The sequence below is a fragment of the Mesitornis unicolor genome, unplaced genomic scaffold (assembly GCF_000695765.1).
Source record: "Mesitornis unicolor isolate BGI_N332 unplaced genomic scaffold, ASM69576v1 scaffold32396, whole genome shotgun sequence".
NCBI classification, from domain to species: domain Eukaryota; kingdom Metazoa; phylum Chordata; class Aves; order Mesitornithiformes; family Mesitornithidae; genus Mesitornis; species Mesitornis unicolor.
Window position 1 is genome coordinate 102,732 of NW_010190891.1, and position 26,290 is coordinate 129,021.

The following is a 26,290-nucleotide window of genomic DNA, read 5'->3' on the forward strand; positions in this document are numbered from 1 at the left end:
GCACTAACAGCTCAGCCCTGAACCCCCCTCTGTATGGGATCTATGGGAAAGTAAGAAGCAGTGTTCTAAACAGAAGAAAAATTCAATCTCAAACAAGATGTGGTTATAAAATGTTATTAAATCACAGTGGCAACATTGTTCTTCCTCTTTATCTGTTCCTACCCTGGGAAAAAAATGTCTTTGTCTATGCTGTATTCACTAACAATTATATTGTACTGCTTTCAGCATACTGGCTGTTCTACTCCCTGTTTGTGTACAACATCAGCCTTGGCTTAAGGAATATTTGTATTCTAAAAAAAGGCTCCATTTACTTTGGCAGTATCTCCTTAGGATACTTGTAATTGACTTTCTACTATTTTTGTAAAAAATTAAAAGCTGCTCTTTTTTTACTTATTCAGAGAGCTCTTCTCTGTTTTTCTTTCATACAGCAAGAAGTGGGGGCTAGAATAACCTCAAATGATTTATTTAGAATGGCCCTCTATTTAGCTGATAACTTGGTTTAATATATCAAAATAAGAGATGAGAAAAAGTGAAAAAGCCTTGCAAAAAAACAAGCAAACTTTCTTCCAAGCCTGAATGGATAATATTCTCATAGTATATGCAGGTGACTCATCCAAAATGATAAATCACATGGAGCCTCTTTTCAAAGTTATGAAGCCCCTTTCCCCGTGATTCGAAATGAATTGGCATGGCTCTGACATATCTCGCATTTTTTTAGGCAAACAAAGGTTTCATTTATAGATGAAGTGACAAACCCTGGGGTGGCGGCGTGCCCCCAGCTCCCCATTAGCAGAGCAGCATCGGCGCCAGCCGCCCAAGCACAGGCCAAGCCGTCCCTCACTCTGCACCTTCGTTTTCTGGGCAAACACTTCCCTCTCCTGGTACAAAAACTAGCTACAGCCGCACCACACCGAAAAACACACTCCCGTCTATCCTTTCTAGGTTATTTTAAATATTTACTTTCAATAATAATAATAAATGTAATTTTCATATTATTTGCCTCTTCCAATATGAATAGGATATTGGATGTTTGAGATTTTTTCCACCTATGAACAAGAGCTTGGCAGTACCTGAAATTTTTGGCCAGACACCAAACAGCTTGCTTAGGAGACCTGGGAAACCACATTGGGGCTTGGCTCTCCCTAAGTTCTCTGAATTAAAACACAGGCTGAAGCAATGTCAGTCCTTTACCTTACACAAACAAACAGAAAAATAAAAGGAAAATTTAGCAATGGCAGACATTTTCTAATACTCTCAGTAATTCTGGTCAGATCCTTCCTTTGCAAGTAACTTAGCTGATGGAGTGGTTTTCTGCTGCCTCCTACACCTACCCCCCCATAACACACATTTAACCCCACACTGAAGGATCCTGGGAGCAATGCAGACAGAAACGGCTGAGCTTGCACAGACCGTGGGCAGATGCGGGTGAGTTTAACCTGCTGACCTAGCCAGCTCAACCCAAAACATACATGCCATCCTCTCTGCCAGCAAGGGGTAAGGGCTTGTCCCAGCCTGCTGGTGCATGTTGGAGAAAAGCTGGAGTCTCCTACTCTTAGTCTGTGAATAGAAATCAAAGCACATACTGGAGCACTGCATGCCATAACTGGGTGACACCCTAGCTGATTCAAGGATTCAGAGACAACAGCAGAAGCCAACTGCTTAAATGTGAAGAGCCAGAGATGGGCAGGAGGGCTGCCTACACTTGTCACATTTCAGAGACCACAACTGACCAAAAGCCCCAGTGGAAAAGAGCAAGATCCATGACATGGAGGGCTTCAGTGCTAAGCTGAATTCCTCGCACTGTGCTAATGATTTTAAACATAAATTAATACTAGAAAGGGAGACTTAAGATGAGGAAGAAAAAAAAAAGGCTGGTTAGGTATCTGTGGTGTAGACCAATTCAGCAACTTAAAAGAGTATGAAAATTGCAAAGACTTCTTTTTCCTGAGACAAAAAATGGCTACTTGTAACTTGACTGAAAGCGATGTTCTTGCTCAAAAACAGTAATCTGTAGCTCATCTGAAAACAATGTTCCTGCACAAAAAGTGGATGTTTGTAACTCAGAAACTCAGAAGCAATGTTCCCATGCCACTGAGGGTTTTCTCAGTACTGTTAGGCTAGCATGTTCTTACTGCTTCCAGTTGGTACCATACCTGGATGGAGAAACACAGTGGTTATGGTACTCCTGCCTCTGCAAGTTGTCCATGCACCAGTGAGGATGGTGAGGTACATAGAAATAAGAAACATCTCCTCCAGCCTTCCCAGAAGACCATCATAGCTATGTGCCAGAGAGACATGACCATTGTGCTTACTGGGAGATTTAGTTAAGAAAAAATTATGGGATGAGCTCATTTGCATTTGAATCACGGTAGGCTCAGCCTCTCCTGACAGCAAAAGTAGGAAGGTACACAGGAAAATGAAAATATCTTCCACGCTATTCAGCAAAACAATTTTTCAATATGAAAATTGGGTAATTCATTACAAATTTTTGCTTTATTATATACTGGGGGGAAGGGAGGAGGGAGAGGAGAGTTTCCAAATAAATTCCAAATAAATAAGACAATGTTTTCCTTATTTAAAATTATTGGAGAGTTTTGTGGGGAAAAAAAGAGAAGAGAATTAAAGGGCAAGGAGAGAGGTTTTAAAAAACAAACAAACAAACATAAAGCAAAGCCAAAAATGAAATGATAGCAGATTTTTTCAGATGTAAATCCATCATAAAATTGTGCTTGATTTTCTCAATTAGAAAAAAAAGGCAACAAAATTTTTTCAGCAAAATTGCCCCTCTCAGAGCCCCCAAGGTTTCAGTGCTCCATGCTCAGTGAATTGAGACCAGCAGGTCTCTACATACAAGTGGACGAAGTCTACCTTCATCAAAAAACATTGCTTTTTCTTCCAGGGGTCAAATAAATCCACTCAATGTTGCAACACGGATAGGCTGTGTTGAGGGATTTAGATTTAAGGGCAGCCTCACACCCAGGAACACGGCGATGGTCTAGACAGACTGAAACCGGTTTGCTTAGTGCTAGCCACACATCTCGAGAGCCATTTGTCACCACGATGGGCTGGTGAGCTCAGCCAAGTTGCTGGGTTTTTAATAACTGTCATTGCTTAAGGACTTTCAGCACCAGTAAGAGGAAAGGTAGGGTGGGTTTTTTTGGTTGGTTTGGTGTGGTTTCTTCTTTGCTTCTGCTTTGACAACAAAAAGGAAAGCAGGATGGAGAAGCAGTGGGAGAAAAGTGTGTCCAGTGTTTGAAGTGTCTTTGAGATAACTAGGAAAAGGGTGACATTTGGGAGGGTTTCATAGCTGGACACCACAGCAAGGGTTCCCAACTCACAGCTGCAGCTTGAACATGGGAATGGAAGACAAGGAGTCCCGAGCCTGGAAACCGACTGTGAACAGACAAATCTGGGAACCACCATTATTTAAGCTTGCTAGAAAACGTCTCTTTAAAGGAGCTGAGCCACACGAAAAGATAAATTTCACAGAAAATATTTATTTTTGAAGACTATTTCAGACATCTACCAGTAAAACGTTAGAAGTTACTCTGAAGTAGATATCCCTAAAATAGCGAGCGAATTGTTAGCAATGAGGTGATTTTACCAACGACACAAAAATTCCTCATTCTTCTTCCCTCAGTGACACTTTGAAGACATTGACAGACTGCGGCTCCGAGGTGGCTAGCACACGAAATCGCCACCACATTTGCCACACCCGCACACTCGTTCACCTTTTATTTTAAAGTAATTTTCACTTTGCCAATACCCTACCAACAAACCCGACCAGAGGCAGGTTCCTACCGCCCTCCCCCATCCACCACAACGCAGCGCCACCTCCCGTCGCCCCAATGACCGCCTCCCTCCCCAACGGTCGCTTGCCGCGCATGCGCCCAGCCCCACGCAGGAGGTGAAAGCGAGGCGCCAGCCCCGCCTCGGGGTGGGGGCAGTGCTTCACTTTGCCAATACCCTACCAACAAACCCGACCAGAGGCAGGTTCCTACCGCCCTCCCCCATCCACCACAACGCAGCGCCACCTCCCGTCGCCCCAATGACCGCCTCCCTCCCCAACGGTCGCTTGCCGCGCATGCGCCCAGCCCCACGCAGGAGGTGAAAGCGAGGCGCCAGCCCCGCCTCGGGGTGGGGGCAGTGCGTGAGCGCGGCTCCGCTTCACGGTGAGCCTGGCCGGGCCCGGGAGGTAGTGGGGGCTCTCTTCCCTAGCTGCAGCTCGGAGGGGAGCGAGGCGGGCGGGGAGGGGCTGAGTTTGAGCGCCTGTGTGGGTCTCTGCCTGCCCGGCCCCCCGCTTCCGCCTGAGCGGCTGTGCCGTCCCTGCTCAGCTTTGGGCCCTCAGTCCTCTGAGGAGAGGCCTGGCCTCACCTTTACCGAGCGTTCAGCCTAGCTGAGATACGGGCCTTCATACCGACTCAGCCTAGCCCGCCGAGTGTAGGATCGGCCGTTTAGTTAGCTTGAATTGATGTAAAATTAAAATAAATCCGGGTGTAAACCCCCTGCAGCAAAACGTTATTCGTTTGTCCCTCTGCTGAATGATGCTTTACCGTTGCCAGGACAGGTGGGGCCGGATGTGTACCCCGGCCTCTGGATCCCGTGGTTTGTGGCCTGATTTTTTGGACGAGGGATGGGATTTGCACAGAAGTCGTAGAGACACAGATATTTGCTATATTAGATTGAGTTGGTTACAGGATATAGTAACTTTTAGACCATCTTGTTAGTGAGAGTTGTGTCACAAGCCACCATAGCCTGCCTGCAAGGCAGGTGAACTTGTGTGCATAGGACTTGAGACCAGTGTAGATGCAGCGTCAGTCACAGCAGCGTATTCCTCTGTGTTTCACTTAGAAATGCTGTTTTCACCATGCTGTTAGCCCAGACTTGAGGTGTGATGCTTTTCTAGCTCTCGTGCCTATCTTGCTAGGCATTTGTTATTTGCACTACTTTTTACAAAGTCCATTTTGTAAACTGATATGTAATGTATGACAGATAGGTTCCTTAGTGTTTCTTTCTATTGTCAGATAGAGGAAAGAGGAGATCCTTCTGGTTTTCTACTGGATTTGTAATTTTTCTTTCTTTATATTTTGGTAGACGTCCACTAGAGATGCTCTGAATAACAAAAGTATCAAGCCATTGTTGAATGCATTTAACCAAATTCCTGGGAGGTAAGGAAATGCTGCTTCATTTTAAAAGGTGCCTGTTAGATAATTTTTAGTAATGTTATCCTTAATAGTTGTTATTAACTGACGTGGAATGTTTGCATTTACAGTGAAAATGAGAAGAAGTGTACCTTGGATCAAGCTTTTAGAGTTATTGTAGAAGAAGAAATAGTGAGTACTTTATCTGCTACAGCTTATCTCTTGATGAAACTCAAATTTGTATTTGTAACTTAATGTGTTTAACAGCATTTACTTCAGGGTAGTGAAATACTGTTTGTTAAAAATATGAGTTATGTAAAAGTCATCCAATTAAGCTTGAATTTCGGTGATTAAAGGAGATTGGTGGGTAGTTATTCTGTGCTAGAAGAATATGAAGAATATGTATTTTACGGTTACCACACTATAGCGGGAGATGTTGACTTAGCCTTTTCCATCAGTTCTTTGTAATGCTTTATTAAAGTCTGCTATGTCTTTAAATTGTAGTTCGTAAATATGCATTATTCTACAACTATACTTGAAGAGTGGGGTGGGTTATCTGCAACTAGCATGTACCAAAGCTACCTGTCAGCTGAAAAGAATGATGGAAGGAATCAAAGAATGTTTTTGTGGGTATTACTTGAATGAGGGCTGAATGTGGGATGCTAATTTTCAGAGGTAAATAACTCTCTACACAGTAGGTATTGTAGGGTCTTGGAAGTGATCAAGAAATGTTGCTCACTCAATAAAAAACTTTAGGTAATTGACATGTCTGATTTAATAGATCATTTGAAATTTTGGGAGGTTGAATGTCAATGTTTGTTTTAAGTATGCATACTTGAAAACAAGAATTTCGGTTTTGTTAAATGTATTTAGGTCAGAATAGAGAAGTTTAACGCTGTTATTTTTGTTTAGATAAACAAAGCTGCATGTGAAAATCTCCTGGCAATTATTTCTCTTGCTATTAGTGGAGTCACAGAAGGTGAGCATCTTTCTCTCAGATCTGTTGTCAGTTTTCTGGGCCATTTAGGGGAGTTTTAATGTCTTGGTTTTTTGTAAGTAAGTCATCTACAGCAGTTAGCTTTGATAATAGGTGGTCCCTGTGCTAGTGATTATTAAGTCTGTTTCATGAAAGGAGTAAAGTATAATCTAATGAAATTCTGTTATATGTGCAACATTTGTGTTGAATTTTTTTTTTCTTCAGTAGAGGAAGATGCATGGTTTTGGTTGCAACATAATTAGCATTTTCTATCTCTGTCCACAGCTCTAAATTTCAGAGATGAGACCACTGAGGCAGAGACTTGTAGGTTTCTCTGTCAGTTGCTGGCAGAGCCAGAAATAACTCCTGAGTATCTGTGCTCATCTCCGAGTGCTGACCTGTCAATACATGGCTGTTTTTTAGATACTTGGATCTGCTTTTATAACAGATTAATTATAAACATTTATCTGTTTTCTGTCTTTTGTGTCGGAAATCATTGTGCTAATCCCTCCTGAAGTGGCTTTTGTGCTCTTTCCTTTATTTGTTCATATTTCACATCAAATACTTGGTTTTTTTTAGTAAGTATAGCTCAAATACCAATGTGTTTTATGAACTGTAGAACAATGAGACCTGTGATTATGAGGAATGCAGACGCTACCAAACTACAGAGCATGGGTAGACAGACTTGGAGTACTGCTTTAGTGATGCTTTGCTTGAGGAAAAGGCTCTCAAACTTCTTAGGTGTCTGTAGTGTAACTGTGGGTTTAGAAGTCTGAAAGAGTTCACTTGCAGTCTGCAAAGAGATTTGAAACTGTTTCAGACTTGGAGGATTTTAGAACAGTTATTTGTTTTACATTAGTGCAAAGCTCTTGTAAAGTTCATCTGCATGTGTGGACACATAGAAATTGCTTTAATGGAAGTTCAAGGCCAAGCATTTTGTTAAGATTTGTGGGAACCCAGGGGAGCTTTTTTCTTTTTTGGCATAATGTCCCTCAACAGCTGTGCGTCTTTATTTCAATTCAAATTTGCTGAATATAATAATCCCTGTTCCTCATAGGTATCTGTACAGCATCAACCCCTTTTGTGCTTCTTGGGGATGTTCTGGATTGCCTCCCTTTGGACCAGTGTGACAAAATTTTCACTTTTGTGGAAAAAAATGTTGCCACATGGAAATCGGTAGGTATTTTCCAAAGTGTCATAGAGTTCTGTCAAAGCTTCTGTCTATCTGAACCATTTTTACAAACAGATTTTAATTGTCTTTGAACGTGTTTGTGTTAAAATAGTAGCATTGAGTACATTTTGTTTTGAGGCTTAATAATGTCTGGGCAGCAGGGGTCATAAAATTAATAATTTAAAAAATCATATTTTTGATTTATGTTCTGTTTCTAACTCCTTTTCCTACAGTGTTTGTCACACTTAGAAACTGGAAATTTAACTTCCAATACACAGTTTGTTTTATGCTTTCTTAGAATTTGTGGGACAGCTTGTTTTATGTTGCCTTTTTGTGAAACCTGCCTCTTATTTAAGGGAAAACTCAAATTTGGAGGTAACAGTAGAAATTATTTATACTTGCTCATGGCTTGTGGTGGAATTAAATTCTGCTCAAGAAGATTTTGTGTTTTCTTAATGATATAAATACCTTTATTCCGTTTCAGAATACATTTTACTCTGCAGGGAAAAATTACTTGCTACGAATGTGCAATGGTGAGTTGTAGCTTTTCTGTGGGAGGGTGGGGAGTTAAAGAACTCACTGTCTCAGCAAATGAAAGTGAGTTTAATAATTTGATTTACATTCTGATGTGTTCATTAAGTAATAAAATTAAAAGGCAGATCACTCAGCAGGTGTTAATGAGTCTTGCTGATGAATGTAAAAGGCATTCTGATCTTAGGGAAATGTCTTCATCAGTGGAGGTCATTATAGAAGAATATCTGAGAAATATTTATTCCTAAGCAATGACAAGGCCCATATCAGAGGTTGTATTTGAGTAGGATTCATTTGAACGTATTTTTTCATTGCTGTTGAAGTGTTAGGAGAATTGGTACAGTGCATTTGGAAAAAAATATGGCTAATCTCAGGAAGCTACTAGCATTTAAATTTACAAATCTTATCTTCCTTTCATTAGCTATGTAGGTCATGCAATTAGCAAATCTTAAATTCTAGCGTGTGAGAAATTGAAAGAGGGATAAATACTAATATTCTGTACTTTTTACAATATTTAGACCTCCTAAGAAGATTATCTAAGTCACAAAACACAGTCTTCTGTGGAAGAATTCAGCTGTTCTTGGCAAGGTTATTTCCACTTTCAGAGAAGTCAGGTGAGATGTTTTTGCATTTTATCGCACTTACCATCTAACAAAGACTAAACTTGCTGAAACTTTTAAGTTTGGTTGCAAACCAGATTCAGTTGGAGAAAATCGGTTTGCACTTGTATCTTAGTTCTTATCTCTACACTTGATATCGTAAGTGACTTTCGTTTGTTGTGATTGTGATTCGTGTGTTGTTTTGAATGCTGTTTCTGAGAATTTAGCATCAGCATCTCATGAATAACTAACTGAATGAACAGTTATTACTTTATTAATTAACAGAATTACGAACTTCACAGCTTCTAAGACTGACCCTTTGTTTTTCACAGGACTTAACTTGCAGAGTCAGTTTAACCTGGAAAATGTCACTGTTTTCAATACCAATGAACATGAGAGCACTCTAGGACAGAAGGTGAAAATTCCTATGTTGATTTTCACTCATTCTGCAGGAAACATATAAGACTGTGCAGAAATGTACCACCGTGTGTAATGTTCAGAACTGTATGTTCATCATTTGTTTGTCCCTCTTCCAGATCAAGCTGCTGATTCTGGAAATAGGGCTGATACCTGCTACATCAAACTGTGCAGTCTTTGAGGGGAAAAAAGTTGATTTGATTGCATGATTGATGATTTTCCCCATAGTTTATGGAGGATATTTCTTCACTTTACTGGAATAATACTTGGAGATCTTTTGAATTACCAGCTTAAGCTTTCTGATCTAAAGTTTAAATGTTTAAAGAACGCCATGGAAACTGTATGCAAATTTCAGTGGCATTTGTACAAGTTTTAAATTATTTTTTCCTATTAGCACACCGAGGAGAGGGAAGAAGGAATGGATGTAGAAGAAGGTGAAATGGGAGATGATGAAGCACCAACAAGTTGGTGAGCTTATAGCAGTTCTAAAAGTCGAAACAGAATTTTATAAAGTGAATGTAAAGAGCGGCTTGGGAAATCCCCTTAAATGTTGTACTCAGAATTGTACTTGCCTCCTGTCCTCTCAAGATTAGATACAACCTAGCAGTGTCTTAATCAGTTTAGGTGGAGATACCTGGAAGAGGAAAGAAATCTACAGATTATTTGAAAAAGTTGCATATCCTGGCTGAGAATCACTGATATTCTCTCTTTTTTTGGGGCGAGTGTCAGGAGGAAGGAGCCAGGCTCTTCTCAGTGATAGCCAGTGACAGGACAAGGGACAATGGGTGCAAGCTGGAGCATAAGAGATTCAATCTGAACATGAGAAAAAACGTTTTTACTGTGTGGGTGACAGAGCACTGGAACAGGCTGCCCAGAGAGGTTGTGGAGTCTCCTTCTCTGGAGACATTCAAAGCCGGCCTGGACACGTTCCTGTGTGACCTGGTCTGGGTGATCCTGCTCTGGCAGGGGGGTTGGACTAGATGATCTTTCAAGGTCCCTTCCAACTCCTAATATTCTGTGATTCTGTGATTTTTCACAGTTTTTCCAATTATCTTAACAAAACTTGTTCTGGTAAGGTGTATTCAGGCGTACTGAGTACCTGTATGTACTTTTAGAAGAAAAAGCTGTTCCTTTTAATTCACCAGATAGTAAGAAAAAGGGATCTTAGGAGTTTTACACTATTTCTGCTTTTATGATGAGGACGTAAGAGTAGACTGAATGGAAAACTCTTTTAGGGACAAATTCTGAATTACAGATTGTTCTGGAAGGGCTCACTATTGATTTATTATTCTACTTACGAAATTAGTTTCTGGGACTGCACGTTCTTGAGTAGACTTGAGTTTAATGTATTGCTTTCAAATTGTAACCATGTATTTATTTGCTTTCCCTCAGTTCCATTCCAATAGATTATAACCTGTATAGAAAATTCTGGTCACTTCAAGATTATTTTAGAAATCCTGTGCAGTGCTATGAGAAGGTCTCATGGAAAACTTTCCTTAAGGTAATCTGAGTTCATGCTTTCAACCATTCAGCCTAAGTAAAAAATAACCATTTATATGAGTAGAAGAATGACTGCATACGAACAGAACAGTTCAACCACTAATGCCATTGAAAAATAATTGTGCATGTGGAAATGCATTTTGCTGTTTTCTGAAGTGAGCCTTTGACAGTAAACAGTATATTAAGATATAGAGTAAATCCCCTAATAAAGCTTGTGTAAGTCACTAGCAGAAAGACTTCATGTTGAAACAGTGTTAGAAGTAACTTTTTTGTGATTCATCAGCTGCAAAAGTGGGTTTAGCTCAGTTTGGTTTGGTTTGGTTTTTTTCCCTAAGAAGAAAAATAGTTTTACCTAGTCCTAGATCTTTTGAATAGTCATATTGATTTCAGTGAGATCCTAAAAATTATAGGTTTGTGAAGAAACAAATCTCTTTATAGAAGCAATGGCCTGAACATCCCCTTCAGCCAGCTGTTTCAATTTTGTTTAGTATGAATGTTGAGGATCACTTACTGCTAAGCTACTCTTTCTTCACAATTTGCCACTCAGTGTTTATTTAGTAGCAAGAAGCGTGCAAGGTTTTTTTTTTAATCTTCATTCTGAGATAACATCTGCTCAGACATTCTAATACAAATCTAGTTGATGAGGTCTAAATTCTCAGCTTTCCAAAAAAAAACAAACCACCCACAAAAAATCCCACACGTGTGGTTCAGAGATACTGAACAAGGGAAGGCTTAAGTCTTTCAGATGAAATTGTTGAGTTTTTCTTCATTGCAGCTTTAAGACTCTGAGTTGATTTTTAAGAGCAACACTGCAAATGTAGCTCAGTTACATACCTTCTTATATTCTGCAAACAACTTATGTTTAAATATAACACTATCATCACTTTTTTCTTCATAACATCTAAACAAAGCAGTTTGCATGTGCAAACAGAGCAGTGTGCACTGTTCACAACCCATTGTTTTTTGTAGCGTATTTTAAATGCGCCAATGTTTCAGATGTTTTGAGATTATAAATAACAATTTGACTGTCATTTGTGGTGTTTACAGAACACCTATGTACTGGTGACAAGGTTTTTTTTTTGACCAGCTGATAGCAATTTTACAAATGATTTTACTTGCTTGGCACTAAGTCTAGTGTAGTTCTGTAATTAACTCCAAAGGTTTTTTTTGTATTATTTTCATGTAGTAAATAACTGTTTTACAGTACTCGGAAGAAGTTCTGGCTGTCTTCAAAAGTTACAAATTGGATGACACTCAGGCTTCCCGAAAAAAGCTGGAAGAACTGAAAACAGGAGGAGAACACGTATATTTTGCGAAGTTCCTAACTAGTGAAAAGGTATGTGAATTCTTTTCTCAGAGTCACAGACTAGTCAAGGTGTAGTGCAACCTGCCTGCTCACAGCTCTCGGCTAGAGCAGGTTGAGCAGCGCTATGTGCAGTTGAGTTTTGAATGTCCTCAAAGACGGACTCCACAGTTTCTGTGGGTATCCCATTACATTGTTTGGTCACTTTATTTAGATAGATTCATTCTGTTCTTTTTTTTATTGTATTCCTTCTTTGTGGATTCCCTCTGTCAGTTGATGATTCAGGGACTTCTGTTTCTGGAATAAGTCTGCAATAAAGCTGACATTTTTTTAGTCCATTTGATTTGCATTGTTACATTTAGAAAGAGAAGTTGAAGGAGAGTAAATATTTAAAGATCTGTTGCGTTTTTATTTCCTTTAAAATTACATTTTCAAAGCTTGGCTGATCATATGCTAACTGTATTTTTTTTTTTTTGCCTCATAATGGTCTTTTTAAAAATTGCTTTGAAAAAGATCTTAAGAGTTCTTAATTCTGTTAATATTAAAGTAAAAAATACAACAGTCTGAATTTAATTCTAAAATTGTTGTCTTCATTTTGTAATAATATGTAACTTTAACACTTCTGTGGTAAATGAATTCTGTGTTGTAGCCAGTAGTTCATAGCAAAAGGGAGCAAGCTGTCCTTCAGTTACTGAAATATTTGAGTATTTTTTTCCAAATTCTTGCTCATTTCAAAATGAATGTTGTTAAATCCAGCAGTATAAAACTAGTCAAGCAAAAATTGAGGTACTTTAGCAATTGGTTCCTTGCACTTTTAATAAATTGGTTGCATTAGAAATTTTGATACTCGTTCCTAAATTATGCTAGATGACAGTTTACCAATGTTAGTATGTTATAAAGCACTGTCCTGAAAGTACAAGCGATACTGAATAGAGGTTCTGTAATGACTTAGCATCATCTTGTAAAAACCATCTTCATGGAGTTTATCTGATAACATTTGTTGGGTTTTTTTTACTTATGCCTGTTTATTGTCTTTAACATGTATGTGTAATTCTTTGTTTTGTTGTTTTTGTTTAGCTGATGGATTTACAGCTGAGTGACAGTAACTTCCGCCGTCACATCTTGTTGCAGTACCTAATACTATTTCAGTATCTGAAAGGACAGGTCAAGTTTAAAAGGTAATGTGGAAATGTTTTGTGTTTCGGAGATAGGGAGCTAAGAACTTGGAGCTGAACTGAAATATTTTGAAAGAGCTTATGTCTACTCTACTCTAGTGTTCATTAGCAAATTTGTGCAGCAGAAAACCCAATCTGCTCGTCTCTGCAGAGTTAGCTTTCTGCCAAAGAGGTGAGTTGAGTGGTGTCTCAGAGAAACAGAGGCCACTAAAGCTCGCTTAAGGTGGGTGCCAGCCATGAGAGGGAAGGAGCCTCTCTCTTTGGCAGCCCCAAGTTGTTAGACCAGTGCAAGCTACCTGTATGCAGCATCATTTTGAGTCTGTATTGACTCTGTGATGTGGCATTGGTTGCTGATTTGTTTTTTTCTGGTGTTCTATAATTCTGTGTAAAATAGGAAGAAATAACAATGGTCACGATTGCTTCTTCCAAGTTACAGAACAAAACACCACCTTTTCCTACTCTGTACTCTAATGTTACACTGAAAAACCTGTACCTCTGGGTAATTTTTGTGCACTTGTCCACATGTGGACATAACAATTAACATTTAAGGCAGCTGTCTTTCACCTGCAATATACTGCTTTTTATAAGCAGATCTCTGAGAACTTTGCAAACTAGATTAGGATCATTATCCGTATTCTATAGATTATTTACCAAGGCAATGCAGTGACAGAGGAGGAATAGAATTCACATCTTCTGAATTGCAGTTCAGTCCTGTAGTAGAGGTAATACTAAGTCATTTCAATGACAATTAAAGTGTTCATTTAAAGCACTCATTTATCAGTCATCAAGTATGCTATGACAAAAATGGTGTAGTATAACACTTGGTGCAGTTGTTGTAAAAACAATTCCTAATTATTCCCTTCCTTAAAGATGAGCTTTATATCCTATTACCCAAGAGAAGACAGTTCTAAGTGTCTTTTTCATGTTACTAATTTAGCCATGATCATGTTTATATTTGCTATTTAAGGTACCTAGTGCTTCATAAAAAGCTGGGTTGTGTTATATTGCTTTTCAGTACTGTAAACAGAATGTTAATGGCTAAGCTTCAAATGGATTCTTCTTGGAACAGTGAAAACAAAAACTAGATTCTCACCTGATTTTTTTTAATGTGTTTTAAAAAGTTCTGGTCTTTGGTTGGGAAAGAAGTGAGCCATGTTATATTTATTTCAGTGTTCCTTTCTTTTTACTTCTACTTACTGATTGCATTGTAATTCCAGATGTAGCAAGCAAATTGTTTAATGAGAGCTGGTTATGTGATACATAATTCATGTTTTGAGATACTCAAGTTCTGTGTTCTCTGTACAGCTGGTAGATTGTTTCTTTTACTGTGGTTTGTCTGCAGCAGTGCTTTGGCTGGGCTTAGGAGAGAGGTTTTTTTACTTTTCATTGTGCCTGCTTGCTGTGCTTTGTGTCAAGCATCAAGGTGTGATCTTGGACTTCCTATTGGGTGAAGCTAACCCTGACAGTGTATTCCACAAACACATCTAATTAATTCCACAAACAAAGAAGTGGTCAGTCAATGGGACCAGACCCGAGCACATTCAAATTACTTTCTTCAGTTCCCCTCTAACACTTCTCAGAAAGTATGTAGTGTAAATTATGTGTCCTCAGCGCTGTTTTGATGTGTAGCAAATTCTCCAAATTTTAAAAAAAAAAAGAGCTGATCTAATTATGCTTTTTGTGTTGTTTTGTTTCTGTTTTTTCAATTCCAGTTCAAACTATGTTCTAACAGATGAGCAGTCTCTTTGGATTGAAGATACTACAAAAGCAGTTTACCAGGTTGGTACAGTAGATAATTTTATTAAAATGACATGGAAAATTATTTATCGTGTAATATTGTATCACCTACCTTTGAAGCAATAACCACCATTTTCTTTGGGTTTTTTTCCTACATATTCTGCTACAAATATAATGCAAAGAGTTAACTTCTTTTTCTCCCTCCCAATCATAGCTTCTTTCAGAAAATCCTCCAGATGGGGAAAGATTCTCAAAAATGGTGGAGGTAAGTACTTTGATGCCTGTCTGAATAAAGTCTATATAGAGCATAAAAAAGCAGTATCGGTTCAAAGCAGCTTTTGGAACACAGATGTAACATCTGAGAGAATTGTTAATCTCATCTCAGTAAAAAAGCTCTCATAATGTCTTTTTCATAGAATCATGGAATGGTTTGGGTTGGAAGGGACCTTAAAGATCATCCAGTCCAACCCCTGCCATGGGCAGGGACACCTCCCACCAGACCAGGTTGCCCAAAGCCCCATCCAACCTGGCCTTGAACACTTCCAAGGAGGGGGCAACCACAACTTCCCTGAGCAACCTGTGCCAGTGTCTCACCGCCCTCACAGTAAAGAATTTCTTCTAATATCCAGTCTAAATCTACCCTCCTCCCAGTTCAAAATCATTGTAGTCACATTTTTGCCATGTTTCCATTAATGCGCTTTTCTTCCTTCCCCTGGGGATAAATGGAGACGTGCTTCTATGTGCATGAGTACATACAGGGGACATTGGTTATTGAATAAAAGAATACAAAATTTAAAGTCTTTCCAGAAAGAAACGCTGTGCCCATAGACATAGGGATAAGATGCAAGTGGAATTGAAAAGAAGTTGTCTTCTTGCTTTCCTTTTTTTCCTTTATTTTGTCTGCATCTGTTTTCCTGTTTAGAGAAAGAGAAATAAAGCCTTTCCCACAATTACTGAAAAGAGGATATACACTATTTTTTAATAAACTAAACCAGCTGCCTAACATTATACTGATGACCTTCAAAATAGTGGCTGAAATATACAGAGTAATGAAGTTTTCCCTTTAATTGTAATAGCTCAGTTAAAAAACGTTGTGGTCACCTCTGAGGATAATGATGACTCTAATAATGTGCACTATTATGTTTCTCCAGCATATTTTAAATACTGAAGAAAACTGGAACTCATGGAAAAATGAGGGCTGCCCAAGCTTTGTGAAGGAAAGGTAACTATTATAAAGTAAAAGCTTGCTGCTGCTTGTTCGAAATGATGATTCAACTTCAGAATATATACCCACAGTGTATATGAATGCTAATGATTCACACAACTTTGAGGTGTGTATAGTTGGATGTCCCCTCTGTATGTACAGATTTCTGCCAAAAGTCTTAAGGCTTCGTTATGTCAGTGAAGAGGTGATTTTGCATGTGTGGGGTCTTAGGAGAGCATTCCTCACTGTCTCATGGTGATATTTGGTGCCCTTAATAACAATGAGCCAGTGACTGAGGAGACTGGAGCAGGTTGTCCCCTCCTGCCTTCAGCAGACTCTAGGTTGAAGCAGTTAGTGCCTGACTTTTCCATGTACTGCTTTGGATTGCCTCTGATGAAGCCTTTGGTGTTCTGGTTTTGATGGGGCAGGGTACCTGGAGTGCTGTGTAACAGTTCTCTTCTTAGGTATCTTGTTAGGTTTGCCACTTGGTGGTGATCACTTCCCTGAAAGGAGAATGTGATTAGGTGGCTTTCACCACTGAAAAGTTACCTGTGTAGTTTGTTACTAACTAGTAGTAAAACTTGAACTTTGACTCCCTATGTCTACTTGACTATATTGAGGTGGTGACCAAACATTCTTCTTCCATCCTTATTCATTACACACACACAGACTGTAGCTTCTTTGTGGTAAGGAGCTTCTGGGTCATTATCTCTTTGCAAATTTCCTTTTATGGGAGAATCGGGTAGAGCCACCTCTTGAGGACTTTCATCAGTTTGCAAAAAAGGGAGGGGGTAATTTGTGAGAGGAGAGGAATTACTATTGCAGGGGAAAAAAAAAAGTATAATTATGAAATTTGACTTTTATAAATGTTCTGTCTCCTTCTTTAGATCTCAGCCAGAATTGCAGCTTGGGTAGGTCTCACCCTAACCTCAGTGGTCTGGGATCTCCATTCTCTGATCCCATGAAATCAGGTGCACTTGGGGAAAGAAAACTTTCAATCATAGAGCAGATGATTCCAGCAGTAGGGGTAGCTCATACCTAGTATATGGTGCTGGCATAAATGTGATTTGCTTTTTTTTCTGTATCAGGACTCTGATAGATCTTTAAATTTGTGAATGAACTAACTTTGATGTCTGGCAAATCCCTTATACTTACTTTACGTTCTCTCTTCTTTCCCCTTCTCACACCTTCATCTCCTAGAATTCTAATCCTTATGAATACTTTCATTGTGATTTAACTTGTCACCATCTGAAGTGAAATGGATTGATTTTATTCTCTAAATCTTACTGGTTTGCTACTAAAGAGCTTTTTTTTTTTTCTTTAGGCCTCCTGATTCTAAGCCAATGAGGCCCATGAGAAAGAGGCCAGCTCCAGAGGACTTTTTAGGAAGAGGACCAAACAAAAAAATCCTTATGGGAAAGTACGTTGGATTTTTTGGGGGGGATTTGGTTGGGTTTGGGTTTTTTGTGGGGTTTTGGGTTGTTGGTTTTTTGTGCCACTGACTGATTTTTCTGGTCAGTGATTTTTCAAAATTCCTCATCTTGGAAGAACAGCCAAGGGATAGGTCAGTTCTCCTAAACCATGCAGTAGGCTTCCTTTTCTTATAATCCTGTTTTGTAGATCCCTTTTAAATAGTCTGTAAGTTCCAGGCTGAAAATCAGTGGTTTTGTACTCCTTGGGTCAGTTTTTATACTTCTGTCCTCTTCATGTGTTTGCTTAACATGCATCTATGCCATGGTTTTTAAAATAACAACTACTGATATTTTATCTCTAGGGTAAAGAATTCTTCTTGATATGTCCTCACCAATAGAAGTGCCCTATTTTGCATGATGCTAAGCGCTGCATTTTTCCACTTACTTCTTTAGGAGAAATTATCATGTTTTCATTGTAACAATTCACCCAGCCTAGATGTGGAAATCTTGACCTTGTCTTGAGCTTTAAGACCTTGTACTGAGTGTTTAGTAAAATGTCCCTTCTGAAAAAAGAAAGTGAAAAATTATTTCACTTATCAAAATGAAATGGCCTGACCTCAGCTAGTTTGGAAAGAGTTTTTTGCTGTTTCTGACCGTAGATCAGCAAGAGATTATAATAGAAAATTAATACACGATTTGCCTGATTTGCAACATCAGATAAGATTTCTGGCACTTCTGGTAATTCTAGTATGTATGTACTGCAGAGTTGGCACGATGTGCGTTATTTAATGACTCTGAGATGAGAATTTCTGTAGCACTGTTTCATGTGTCTGACTTTGGTGAGTGATGAGATGTGGAAGGACAGAGTGACGAATGTGGAGTTTAATTTGTGTTTGCGCTTCTCTTTTCAGCGAGGAACTGACCCGCCTTTGGAATTTGTGTCCTGATAACATGGAAGCTTGTAAATCTGAGAGCAGGTAGGTAAAAGATGGTGTACATCACTGTCTAAAGCTAACTTTCAGCACTCTAAAAGCACATGAAATTACAATTATTGCAAAATTGGCATAAGGAAAGTATGTAAGATGATCTTACATGGTATGCCATTTCATTGTGTGTCTTGAGAGAAGTTGTATAAGTGTTTGTCTTAAACTCCTTACTGTTTTCTTCACTGGTGTTTGTGCTGTCAGTAATTTTCGTTGCTTAGTAAAGTAAAATCTAAGCTAAAAACCAGATCCAAATCCCCATTTTGTAGAGCATGATTGTATAATTAAGTACTTTGTATAATAAAGAAAGATTGCCAAGTCTGGCTAATGAAGTTAGCACGTTATTTGGCTATAATTTTTGAGCAAGCACGTGCTTTGAACAATACTTGATCAAAGGAAATTGACTTGCACGCATTGTTTTGGTGCATACCGGACCTACTAGTGGTGCAGATGTAGAAGATTACAATTATTGGTCGTCCCGCTGCTTCTCCCTGCACGATTGTAGGAAATAAAGCAAATGTACTTTGCTGCATAACTTTCTGTTGAGGGTAGCCTAAACCCCTTTTGTGCAGACACAGTATCTAGGAGGAAAATTTGGAAAAGAAGTGGGACAGCTCCCAGAGAGAGCTTTGCCTGGTAGTGGCTGTGAAGCCTGGGTGTGTGGGGAGAGGTGCAGGTCACCTGAAGGGGGAGGAACTGCTTTTCCAAAGGTTGGGAGCTCTGCAGAGGATGTGCCCTCCTGTCATGTGAGGCTGGGATGTGCAGGAAGGCCTCTGACAGGATACTTGCCTTTACTAGGCCGAGGGCTAAAGGTGGAGTTGTGTTTGAAACCAAAGCTTTTGGTTCCCCGGCTATGACTGTATTATGCTGCAACTTCTTTAAATGAAGAATTTTGAAAAAGCTAAAGAAATGGAGATAAACCAAGAAAACACATGCCATGGTAAACAGGAAAGAGAAGATCCTGGGGGATCTGGATTCAGATACAAGTTTTGTTTATAGACTTTGTGACTGAAGGTGCTCAAGTGACTGTATCTTTTTGCTTTGGTTCCCCATGCCTTCATTCAAATAGGGTAATAATTCCTTACCTGTCATCTTTTTGGAAGCTGTTCTTGGGATAAAATCTGTCTTTCAAGTTTTTGTGTAGTGTTAAATATAGCAGGACTCAAATCAGATGAGTTTTCAAGATACTAACTTTGGTTCCAGTAGTCAGTGATAACACTACACATACGCATATAGCTCTTCTTAGAACAGAAACATATTCTTTTACTATGTCCCCTATGAACCACAAATACTGTCTTTTAAATCACTGAAGAGCTGAGGTTGGAAGGGACCTCTAGAAATCACCTAGTTCACCCCATTGGTTACAGCAGGTTGCCTAGGACCTTCTCTGGCTGTGTTTTGAACGCCGCTTCAAGAGTGGAAGCTCCACAGCCTTCCTGGGCAACCTGTTCCAGTGCTTGATCACCCTACAGAAAATTTTTGGGGATTTTCTCCCTAATGCTTAGGTAGAATCTCCTGTACTTCAGTTTGTGCTAGCTGCTGCTTGTACTTTCACTGAGTAGCATTGAGTCTGACTCTTCCTTACTGCTTCCATCAGGTATTTACTGTCCCTGAGCCCTCTCTTCTCCAGGGTAAACAGTCATAGCTCCCTCGGACCTTCCTGAGATGTCAGATGTTCCTGGCCATGCACAGCCTTTTGCATGGACTCATGTCTCTGGTGCTGGGAAGCCCAGAATTGACCCAACATTTCCAGTGTGTCTCACCAGTGCTGAATAGAAGAAGGGGGAAGGATCATCTCCCTTGACATGTTGGCATCCTAATGCAGCCTGGGATGCTGTTGGCCTTCTTTGCTGGCAGTGTCCACCAAGACTTTTTTTGCTGAGCTGCTCTCCAGCCTGTACTGGTGCCTGGGGTCGTTCCTCCCCGGGGGCAGGACTTGGCATTTTCATTTCCTGAACTTCATGAGGTTCTTGTCAGCCAGTTCCTGTGGTCTGTTGAGGTCCCTCTGAATGGCAGCACAGCTCTCTGGTCTGTCAACCACTCCTCCCAGTCCCATCATCAGGAGTTCCGTAATGAAGGTGTTAAGCAGTACCAAGCCATGGCATATGCAGGTTGACAGGCCTCCAGTGCCACTGATCCCATCTTTTGAGCCCAGCAGTTCAGATGCTTTTCAGTCCACTTCAAATAAACCAGTTTCTCCTGATGCTTGTAGACTTTGGACCTGTACTGGATGTACTTTAACTGAAGTACCTTCAGCAGAAGGTGCAGGAATCACCATGGGGGATGAAATGAACTTGTTTGAGCAAGTCAAGAAGCCTCTAAAATTGGATCATTAAGTACAACGTTAATGCTGCCTAATATTTTTCCCCCTCTAAAATTAGTTCTTGTAAATAGTTGAAATCAGGGAGTAATAGTAGTCTAGGTTTCTCTGGTAGCAGATGAAACTGATGAGGGAGTGGAGGGATAAAGAGGCCATGTTTTACTTACCCTGTCCTGCCAAATTGCACAAAATCTCTAACAGCCATTTTAGACTCCTGAGTGCTTGAGCTGTGTGAGCAGCAGCGTGTTTCTAGCACAGCCCATCAGTTGTTACGGGGGTTCGTATGAAGGTCTCACTTCCTCACTGCCAGAATTCCTGTCTTGTCTCATAGTCCTTTTTCACTGAATGCTATTGACAGGTGTTCCTTGTCACCTTTTGTTACAGCAGAAGTATTAACTACATATCTAATACATTCAGTGGTTATGCAGTAAATAATTTTATAGCAACACACATCAGATTCTTTGCTTATTTGCTGTTGTTAGATTTGAGTAAGTTGTTTTGGTTTCTGTTTGTTGGTTTTTTTTTCTTCAGTGGATAAGATTGAGATGTGTATGAAGGAACTGAAAATTACCTGTTTTGGAGTAGATTGTGAGGAATATTAAGCTCTTTATTTTATTTTTTAGGGAATATATGCCAACATTGGAGGAGTTTTTTGAAGAAGCTATTGAACAAGCAGACCCTGAGAACATGGTTGAAAACAAGTATAAGTATGTCAGTCTTTGTTGTGTTTCACTTCATTTTGATCTCTTTCATGTTCAGATTGTTAGGGAAAACAGACTGTTCTCTGCCTTGCTGATATCTGTGCAGGGCTTCAGTAATGTACAAAAAATTACAAGTTTGGGCAGAGTTACATTAATTAGTAAATGCCTGAGATGTTTCTCTGTGCTTTTAGAGATGCCAGACTGTTACCAACCAAACTTGTATTTTATTACAGGGCTGTGAACAATTCTAACTATGGCTGGAGAGCACTGAGGCTTCTAGCACGCAGAAGTCCCCACTTCTTCCAGCCAACAAACCAACAGTTTAAGAGTTTACCTGAATATCTAGAAAACATGGTAATCAAATTAGCCAAGGAGCTGCCTGTAAGTAATATTATCCTAGAATAATAAATGCTGGATTCATTTGACTTCCTGCTTGTCTCTCTGCAGTCCATTTGGTACAGGGGGAGGGAAGGGGACCAAAAAAAAAAAAGAAAACAAATTACAGGGGAAAAAGCTTGTAAAGTAAAAATTGGAGGTAAAATTGGTGTAATTGGTGACTCATGAGGATCACAGTAATGCTAAGCTGTGAGTAACATGGAATAACCAAGTAACTGAGCTCGGTCTGTGAACAGACAGCTGTGACAATGCCTGCTGGGTTGGTAGAGAGAAAGATAGTTGTTCGCAGGTGCTTGGGTTGCCTGTTGCGCAGTGCAAAGCAGCGTTAGTGAAGGTGTGAGCCAGTGTTGGGGCTCATGAGGATCAGCAGCTGTGGCTCCTGGGATGGCAGGAAAAGGGTCAGGGTGTGCTGCTGAAGGTACTGGGCCGTTTTGCCAGAGCTTTACAGCAAGGTTTACCAGAGCTCTTCTACCAGCCCCCTGCCTTTTAAAATACGTAAAGAAAAATAGATCTTGTGGTCTATAACACCCTTTGTGTTCAACAGTACAAATTTGAGGCCAGGGAGTGGTCTCAGATCACGTTACACACAATAATAAGGGAAAGGAACAGTTGGGGAAGGGAGCATTTTCTAAACCTTTATGCAGCCCCAAAACATCTTGTAGATATGAACATGTGCTTCCGTATTGGAAACCTCCCTTGTCTGTGGTGTGGAACAACTGGGGTGTAAAGGTTGGATTGTAATATATGGCTTTTTGTTTGTTCAGCTGGCAGAGGTAATAGCAAGTTTGGAAAAAATACTGGGAGGGGAAAGATATTGAGCAATATTCCCGACGGTACTACTGTCATGTGCCAAATGTTATTATGAGAAACAAATACATAAATAAGATGTAAGATATGTTGAAATGTGGGAAAAGAAGCAGCCTTTTGTTCATCTTGTCACTCCCATTTAGCTATTGATCAGCCAAGTTTGTTGTTTGCATATTGAGGAAGTTGGAAAGTACAGAAAACTTGGAGGAATTTCTGAGTGAGGAACAAAATTAGTGAAGAATAATGGGTTTTTTAAATGTTCATCGGTAGTGGTCTCAAAGTTGATTAGCTGTGGTTTGGTTGGTTTTTTAAGTAACAAAGCTAAGTATGTAATGCTTAGCTGTAGCTGCTGTGGAAAGGAGAGAGAGTCCTGTGAAGTCAGTGGATACTTTCATTATTTGTTTTGTTAATGCTGTGTTTTATTAAACACTTGTCACTGGTGTTTCAGATACAGGAGTCTGGGGGGGCTTTTTACTTCTCGTATGGGATCATGTCAGGCTTTCCATTCTAACACATGTTCCAGAGACAACCACAGAGCTGTAAAGTTTCTCTAAGCGCAGAATTCATCCAGTGATGTTTAGTTCTCTCATTGTAGCCTCCTTCTGAAGAAATAAAAACAGGCGAAGATGAAGATGAGGAAGATAATGATGCTTTATTAAAGGAAAACAATGAAAGTAAGGTTTGCATGTTCTCAGTCTTTTCAGTTTCTCTCTTGATGTGTATTGCAGGAGCTGTGTTGTAACATGGTTTCTACGGAGGGTCATGGGTCCTGTTTAAGCCAGTGCTTCTGACTTGAACCCCATTCGTACCAGTGTAGCCTTTTTGGGACATGGGGTGCCAGTAGCGACCTCTCCATCTCGTGACCTGCAGTGCTGAAAGCATCCAACTTGTTGAGTTGGATCAGCACTTTGATTAGGAGCCTCTTCCACCTTTTCTGCTGTGTGGTGTATGTTTACAGCATTACTTGATATTCATAGCTAAAATGCCAGCGTTGCTGTGAAAAAACCTACCTGAGCATTCCTTGACTCTGCTTCCCTGTTCTTTCTGCCCTTTTAGTGCCTCCCTCTGGCCCCTGCTGGGGTGGGTAGTTACAGGGCTTTCAGAAATGGATATATTCCAACTCTGAGATCTTTCCTTCATCCTCATTTAAAATATCATAGAAGCAAAAGCGTCTCTGTGAGAAGAGCAACCTTCCTGACAAGTGTCATCTCTTGCTCATTCCTCTCCATGAGCCAGTCCTCCTATTCTTGCCCCTTGCCTGTAGTCCTGGTATGTTGTGCTCCTAAGTGTCCCTCCCTGTCTCCTGTTCATCTGCCTTCTTCCATCCTCATTCATGCCTTCACCTCACAGCACCTTCTCCCTCGAGTGTTCTCTCCTCTGTGCCAGCTCCTGGATCCAGCGTGGATATGCAGATGGGATGCGCAGGGCGTGGAGCTTGTGCAGCGGGCGCTGCTCCTTACCTTTGATTTTGTTGACAGATGTTTCTGTCAGTGGAAAGCCTCTGTGGGCCTCTGCATCTCTTCTGCTGCCCTTTTCCAGCCAGCACCTGGCCTTGTCCACAGTCTCCTTGTCAGTAGTGAAGTTCTCTCCTATCCAACTTAACATAGCCTGACACAGCCTTTGTGGTTTCACTGTGCTGAATTCACATCTTTCTTTAAATCTTGTCTTAAAGCAAAGGTAGCAGAGCTGTGGTCTGCCGTACACCCTTGGGCCTAGAAATAATGGAAGGATCTGGGTTTTTTTCTTATCTCTTGTTGTTTTGTCATTTGTCATCTTCCTTTCTTTCCCCTCGATGTAGTGAGTTTAGTTCAGATAAATGTGTGATAAGCACTGGAGAAACTTCCACTCCATGCCAACTTCCTCTTCAGATGGCTGGAGGGTGAGATATTTATTAAAAATTATGAATATTATTAATTTTTATGCATAAGTAATTCAGTCTTAAGGGTTTTTTCTTCACAGCTGTGTGAAATAAACACAGGTGGGGTAAGCCATAGGTTGTAGACCCTAAGCCATAAATGTGCAGTCCCACCTATGTAATCACTGCAGCGCTTGGCTTCTCAGCAGAGCACGGTATCCTGTGGTTTTTATCTTGATGCCAGAATGACAGAAAATTCCTTACAGTACTGACTTCATATTAAAGTTACTGTCCTGTTCAGGAGAATAGAGCTTTAGTAACTCAGTAAAAGTGAAGCAAACTATTTTTTACCTGGGTTAACTCCACAAAAAGTGACTAAAATAAGTCTGAAAGCCAATCAGATGTATTTTTCATGTTCTAGTTGACTCACGTATTTAAAATGGCAGGCTAGCTGTCAAAATCCTTGTTTTCATTTGGAGGAGGCAGTTTTGGGGTACTTAAAGCTTTAGCAATTCTCTCTTAATCAAACAGGAGATAACATAAAAAGCTTTTCATAGGCAATAAGAGGCATTTCTCTTGAAACCCAGGTTATACATCTGTAAAAATCCATTTCTTCTCAAAGCTGTTGAGCAGGTTTTAACAACTAAAGGAAAAATGTGAGTCAGTTTGTGAGTGAATAAATAGGAGGTTTAAGGAGGCCAATCTATCAGGGAAGATAGATGTGCAGTACCTGGAGACGTTCCCTGCATCTCATTGTGATTCTTTCTATTTCTTTTCTCCCAGGCCCAGAGGTGCAGCGGGACAAAGCCATGACAGGTGACCAGATGGACTCATTTGCTCACAGGCTTGGGGAGCACTGGAGAGTCCTGGCTCCCTACTTGGAAATGAAGGATTCTGACGTCCGGCAGATCGAGTTAGACAGCGAGGATGTGAGGATGAGAGCGAAGCAGCTGCTGGTGGCCTGGCAGGATCAGGAGGGCGCACACGCAACCCCTGACAACCTGATTGCTGCCCTCAGCAAAGCTGGGTTAAGTGACCTCGCAGAAAGCCTGACCAACGACACTGAAAGCAGCAGCTAACTCCAAATCGCTTCAGGTGCCAACTTGCGGTTTGGTTTTGGCAGTTGTTTTTGTTAATTGTCACTGTTCCGGTGGTTGTTGTCATCATTATTGTTAATTGTGACTATTTGGTTTGGTTTTGTTTTTACTTGCTGCTGCCGTTGCTAGGTAACAGATTTTTCATAGATATTTTATGTTCAATAAAACTTTTTAATAATAACTTTCAGTTGTCCAGGTTTTCTGAGAAAAGGATGAGCTGTCCTAGTCCAGAAATAGGAAGCTTCATTGTGGAAGGTGGAAATGCAGAAGGGAGGATGGAGTCGAGGCAGGTTTCTGCGTAGGCTGCAGCAGGGGGCTTGGCATTCACAGAGCTCAGGTTGCTCCTGGACAGAGCAATGGAGTCTCTGTAGCTGCTCGCTGTCTCTGTGGTTTCTCAGAGCATGGGTAGGTGTGAAGGACATCAGAGTCATGGCTTGGGGTGGCAGGGAGCTGTAGACCAAAGGTACCTGTTGGAGTGGCTCAACTTGGAGAAAATAATAGGGTTGACAGAGATCCAGGTCCCAGTGCTCACTTTCTGTGAAGAGCCAGGGTTGTCAGCTCCTGCTCTCCTGCTGCAGAACTGATTCTGGCCCTTGGCATTCAGTAATTGGGGGGGGATTTCTCATGTTTCTTGTTATTAGTAACTAACTTTAGTCTCTGCCTGTGTTTGGCTATGCAGGAACTCCCCTGAGTCATTTTAGGGATGTGGCTGTCTAGTGATAGGTACAAGCTGTAGCTGGATCTCTCAAAAAAAGAGATTTTTGTGGCATAGCTTGCTACAACTTTTGTGGTTATTTATTGTAGATTTTGTCATTCAGTGGCATCGCTCTGACTGTTTAGTGCCTGGAAAGCTACATCTCACAGAACTTTTCTCTGGTGACTACTGTTTCAGTTATTAAATCATCTCTCTGAATTGCCAGGGTGGTTTGCTACCAGCTGGGAGGTGCATTCCTACCTGCAGAGCT

The 26,290-nt window shown here is 40.4% G+C and overlaps 1 protein-coding gene across 1 annotated transcript; it reads left to right on the plus strand.

Moving 5' to 3' along the window:
- The first annotated feature begins 1,419 nt into the window (after positions 1–1,419).
- THOC1 (THO complex 1) lies at positions 1,420–25,307 on the plus strand. The gene is made up of 22 exons (XM_010186566.1): positions 1,420–1,425; positions 5,095–5,168; positions 5,273–5,333; positions 6,054–6,120; positions 7,175–7,293; positions 7,773–7,821; positions 8,338–8,433; positions 8,751–8,833; positions 9,230–9,303; positions 10,228–10,336; positions 11,540–11,671; positions 12,716–12,816; positions 14,526–14,592; positions 14,765–14,815; positions 15,702–15,772; positions 16,642–16,665; positions 17,079–17,174; positions 18,078–18,143; positions 21,093–21,176; positions 21,404–21,551; positions 22,969–23,047; positions 25,012–25,307. Exons 1-22 carry the CDS (start codon positions 1,420–1,422, stop codon positions 25,305–25,307), a joined length of 1,953 nt encoding a protein of 650 aa, XP_010184868.1.
- The last annotated feature ends 983 nt before the right edge of the window (positions 25,308–26,290 follow it).

Bases quoted from the DNA above. Each gene is read 5' to 3' on its own strand.
- THOC1 (XM_010186566.1), top strand. The intron at 6,121-7,174 runs GTGAGCATCTTT...TGTTCCTCATAG, and splicing joins TATTAGTGGAGTCACAGAAG to GTATCTGTACAGCATCAACC. The intron at 7,294-7,772 runs GTAGGTATTTTC...ATTCCGTTTCAG, and splicing joins ATGTTGCCACATGGAAATCG to AATACATTTTACTCTGCAGG.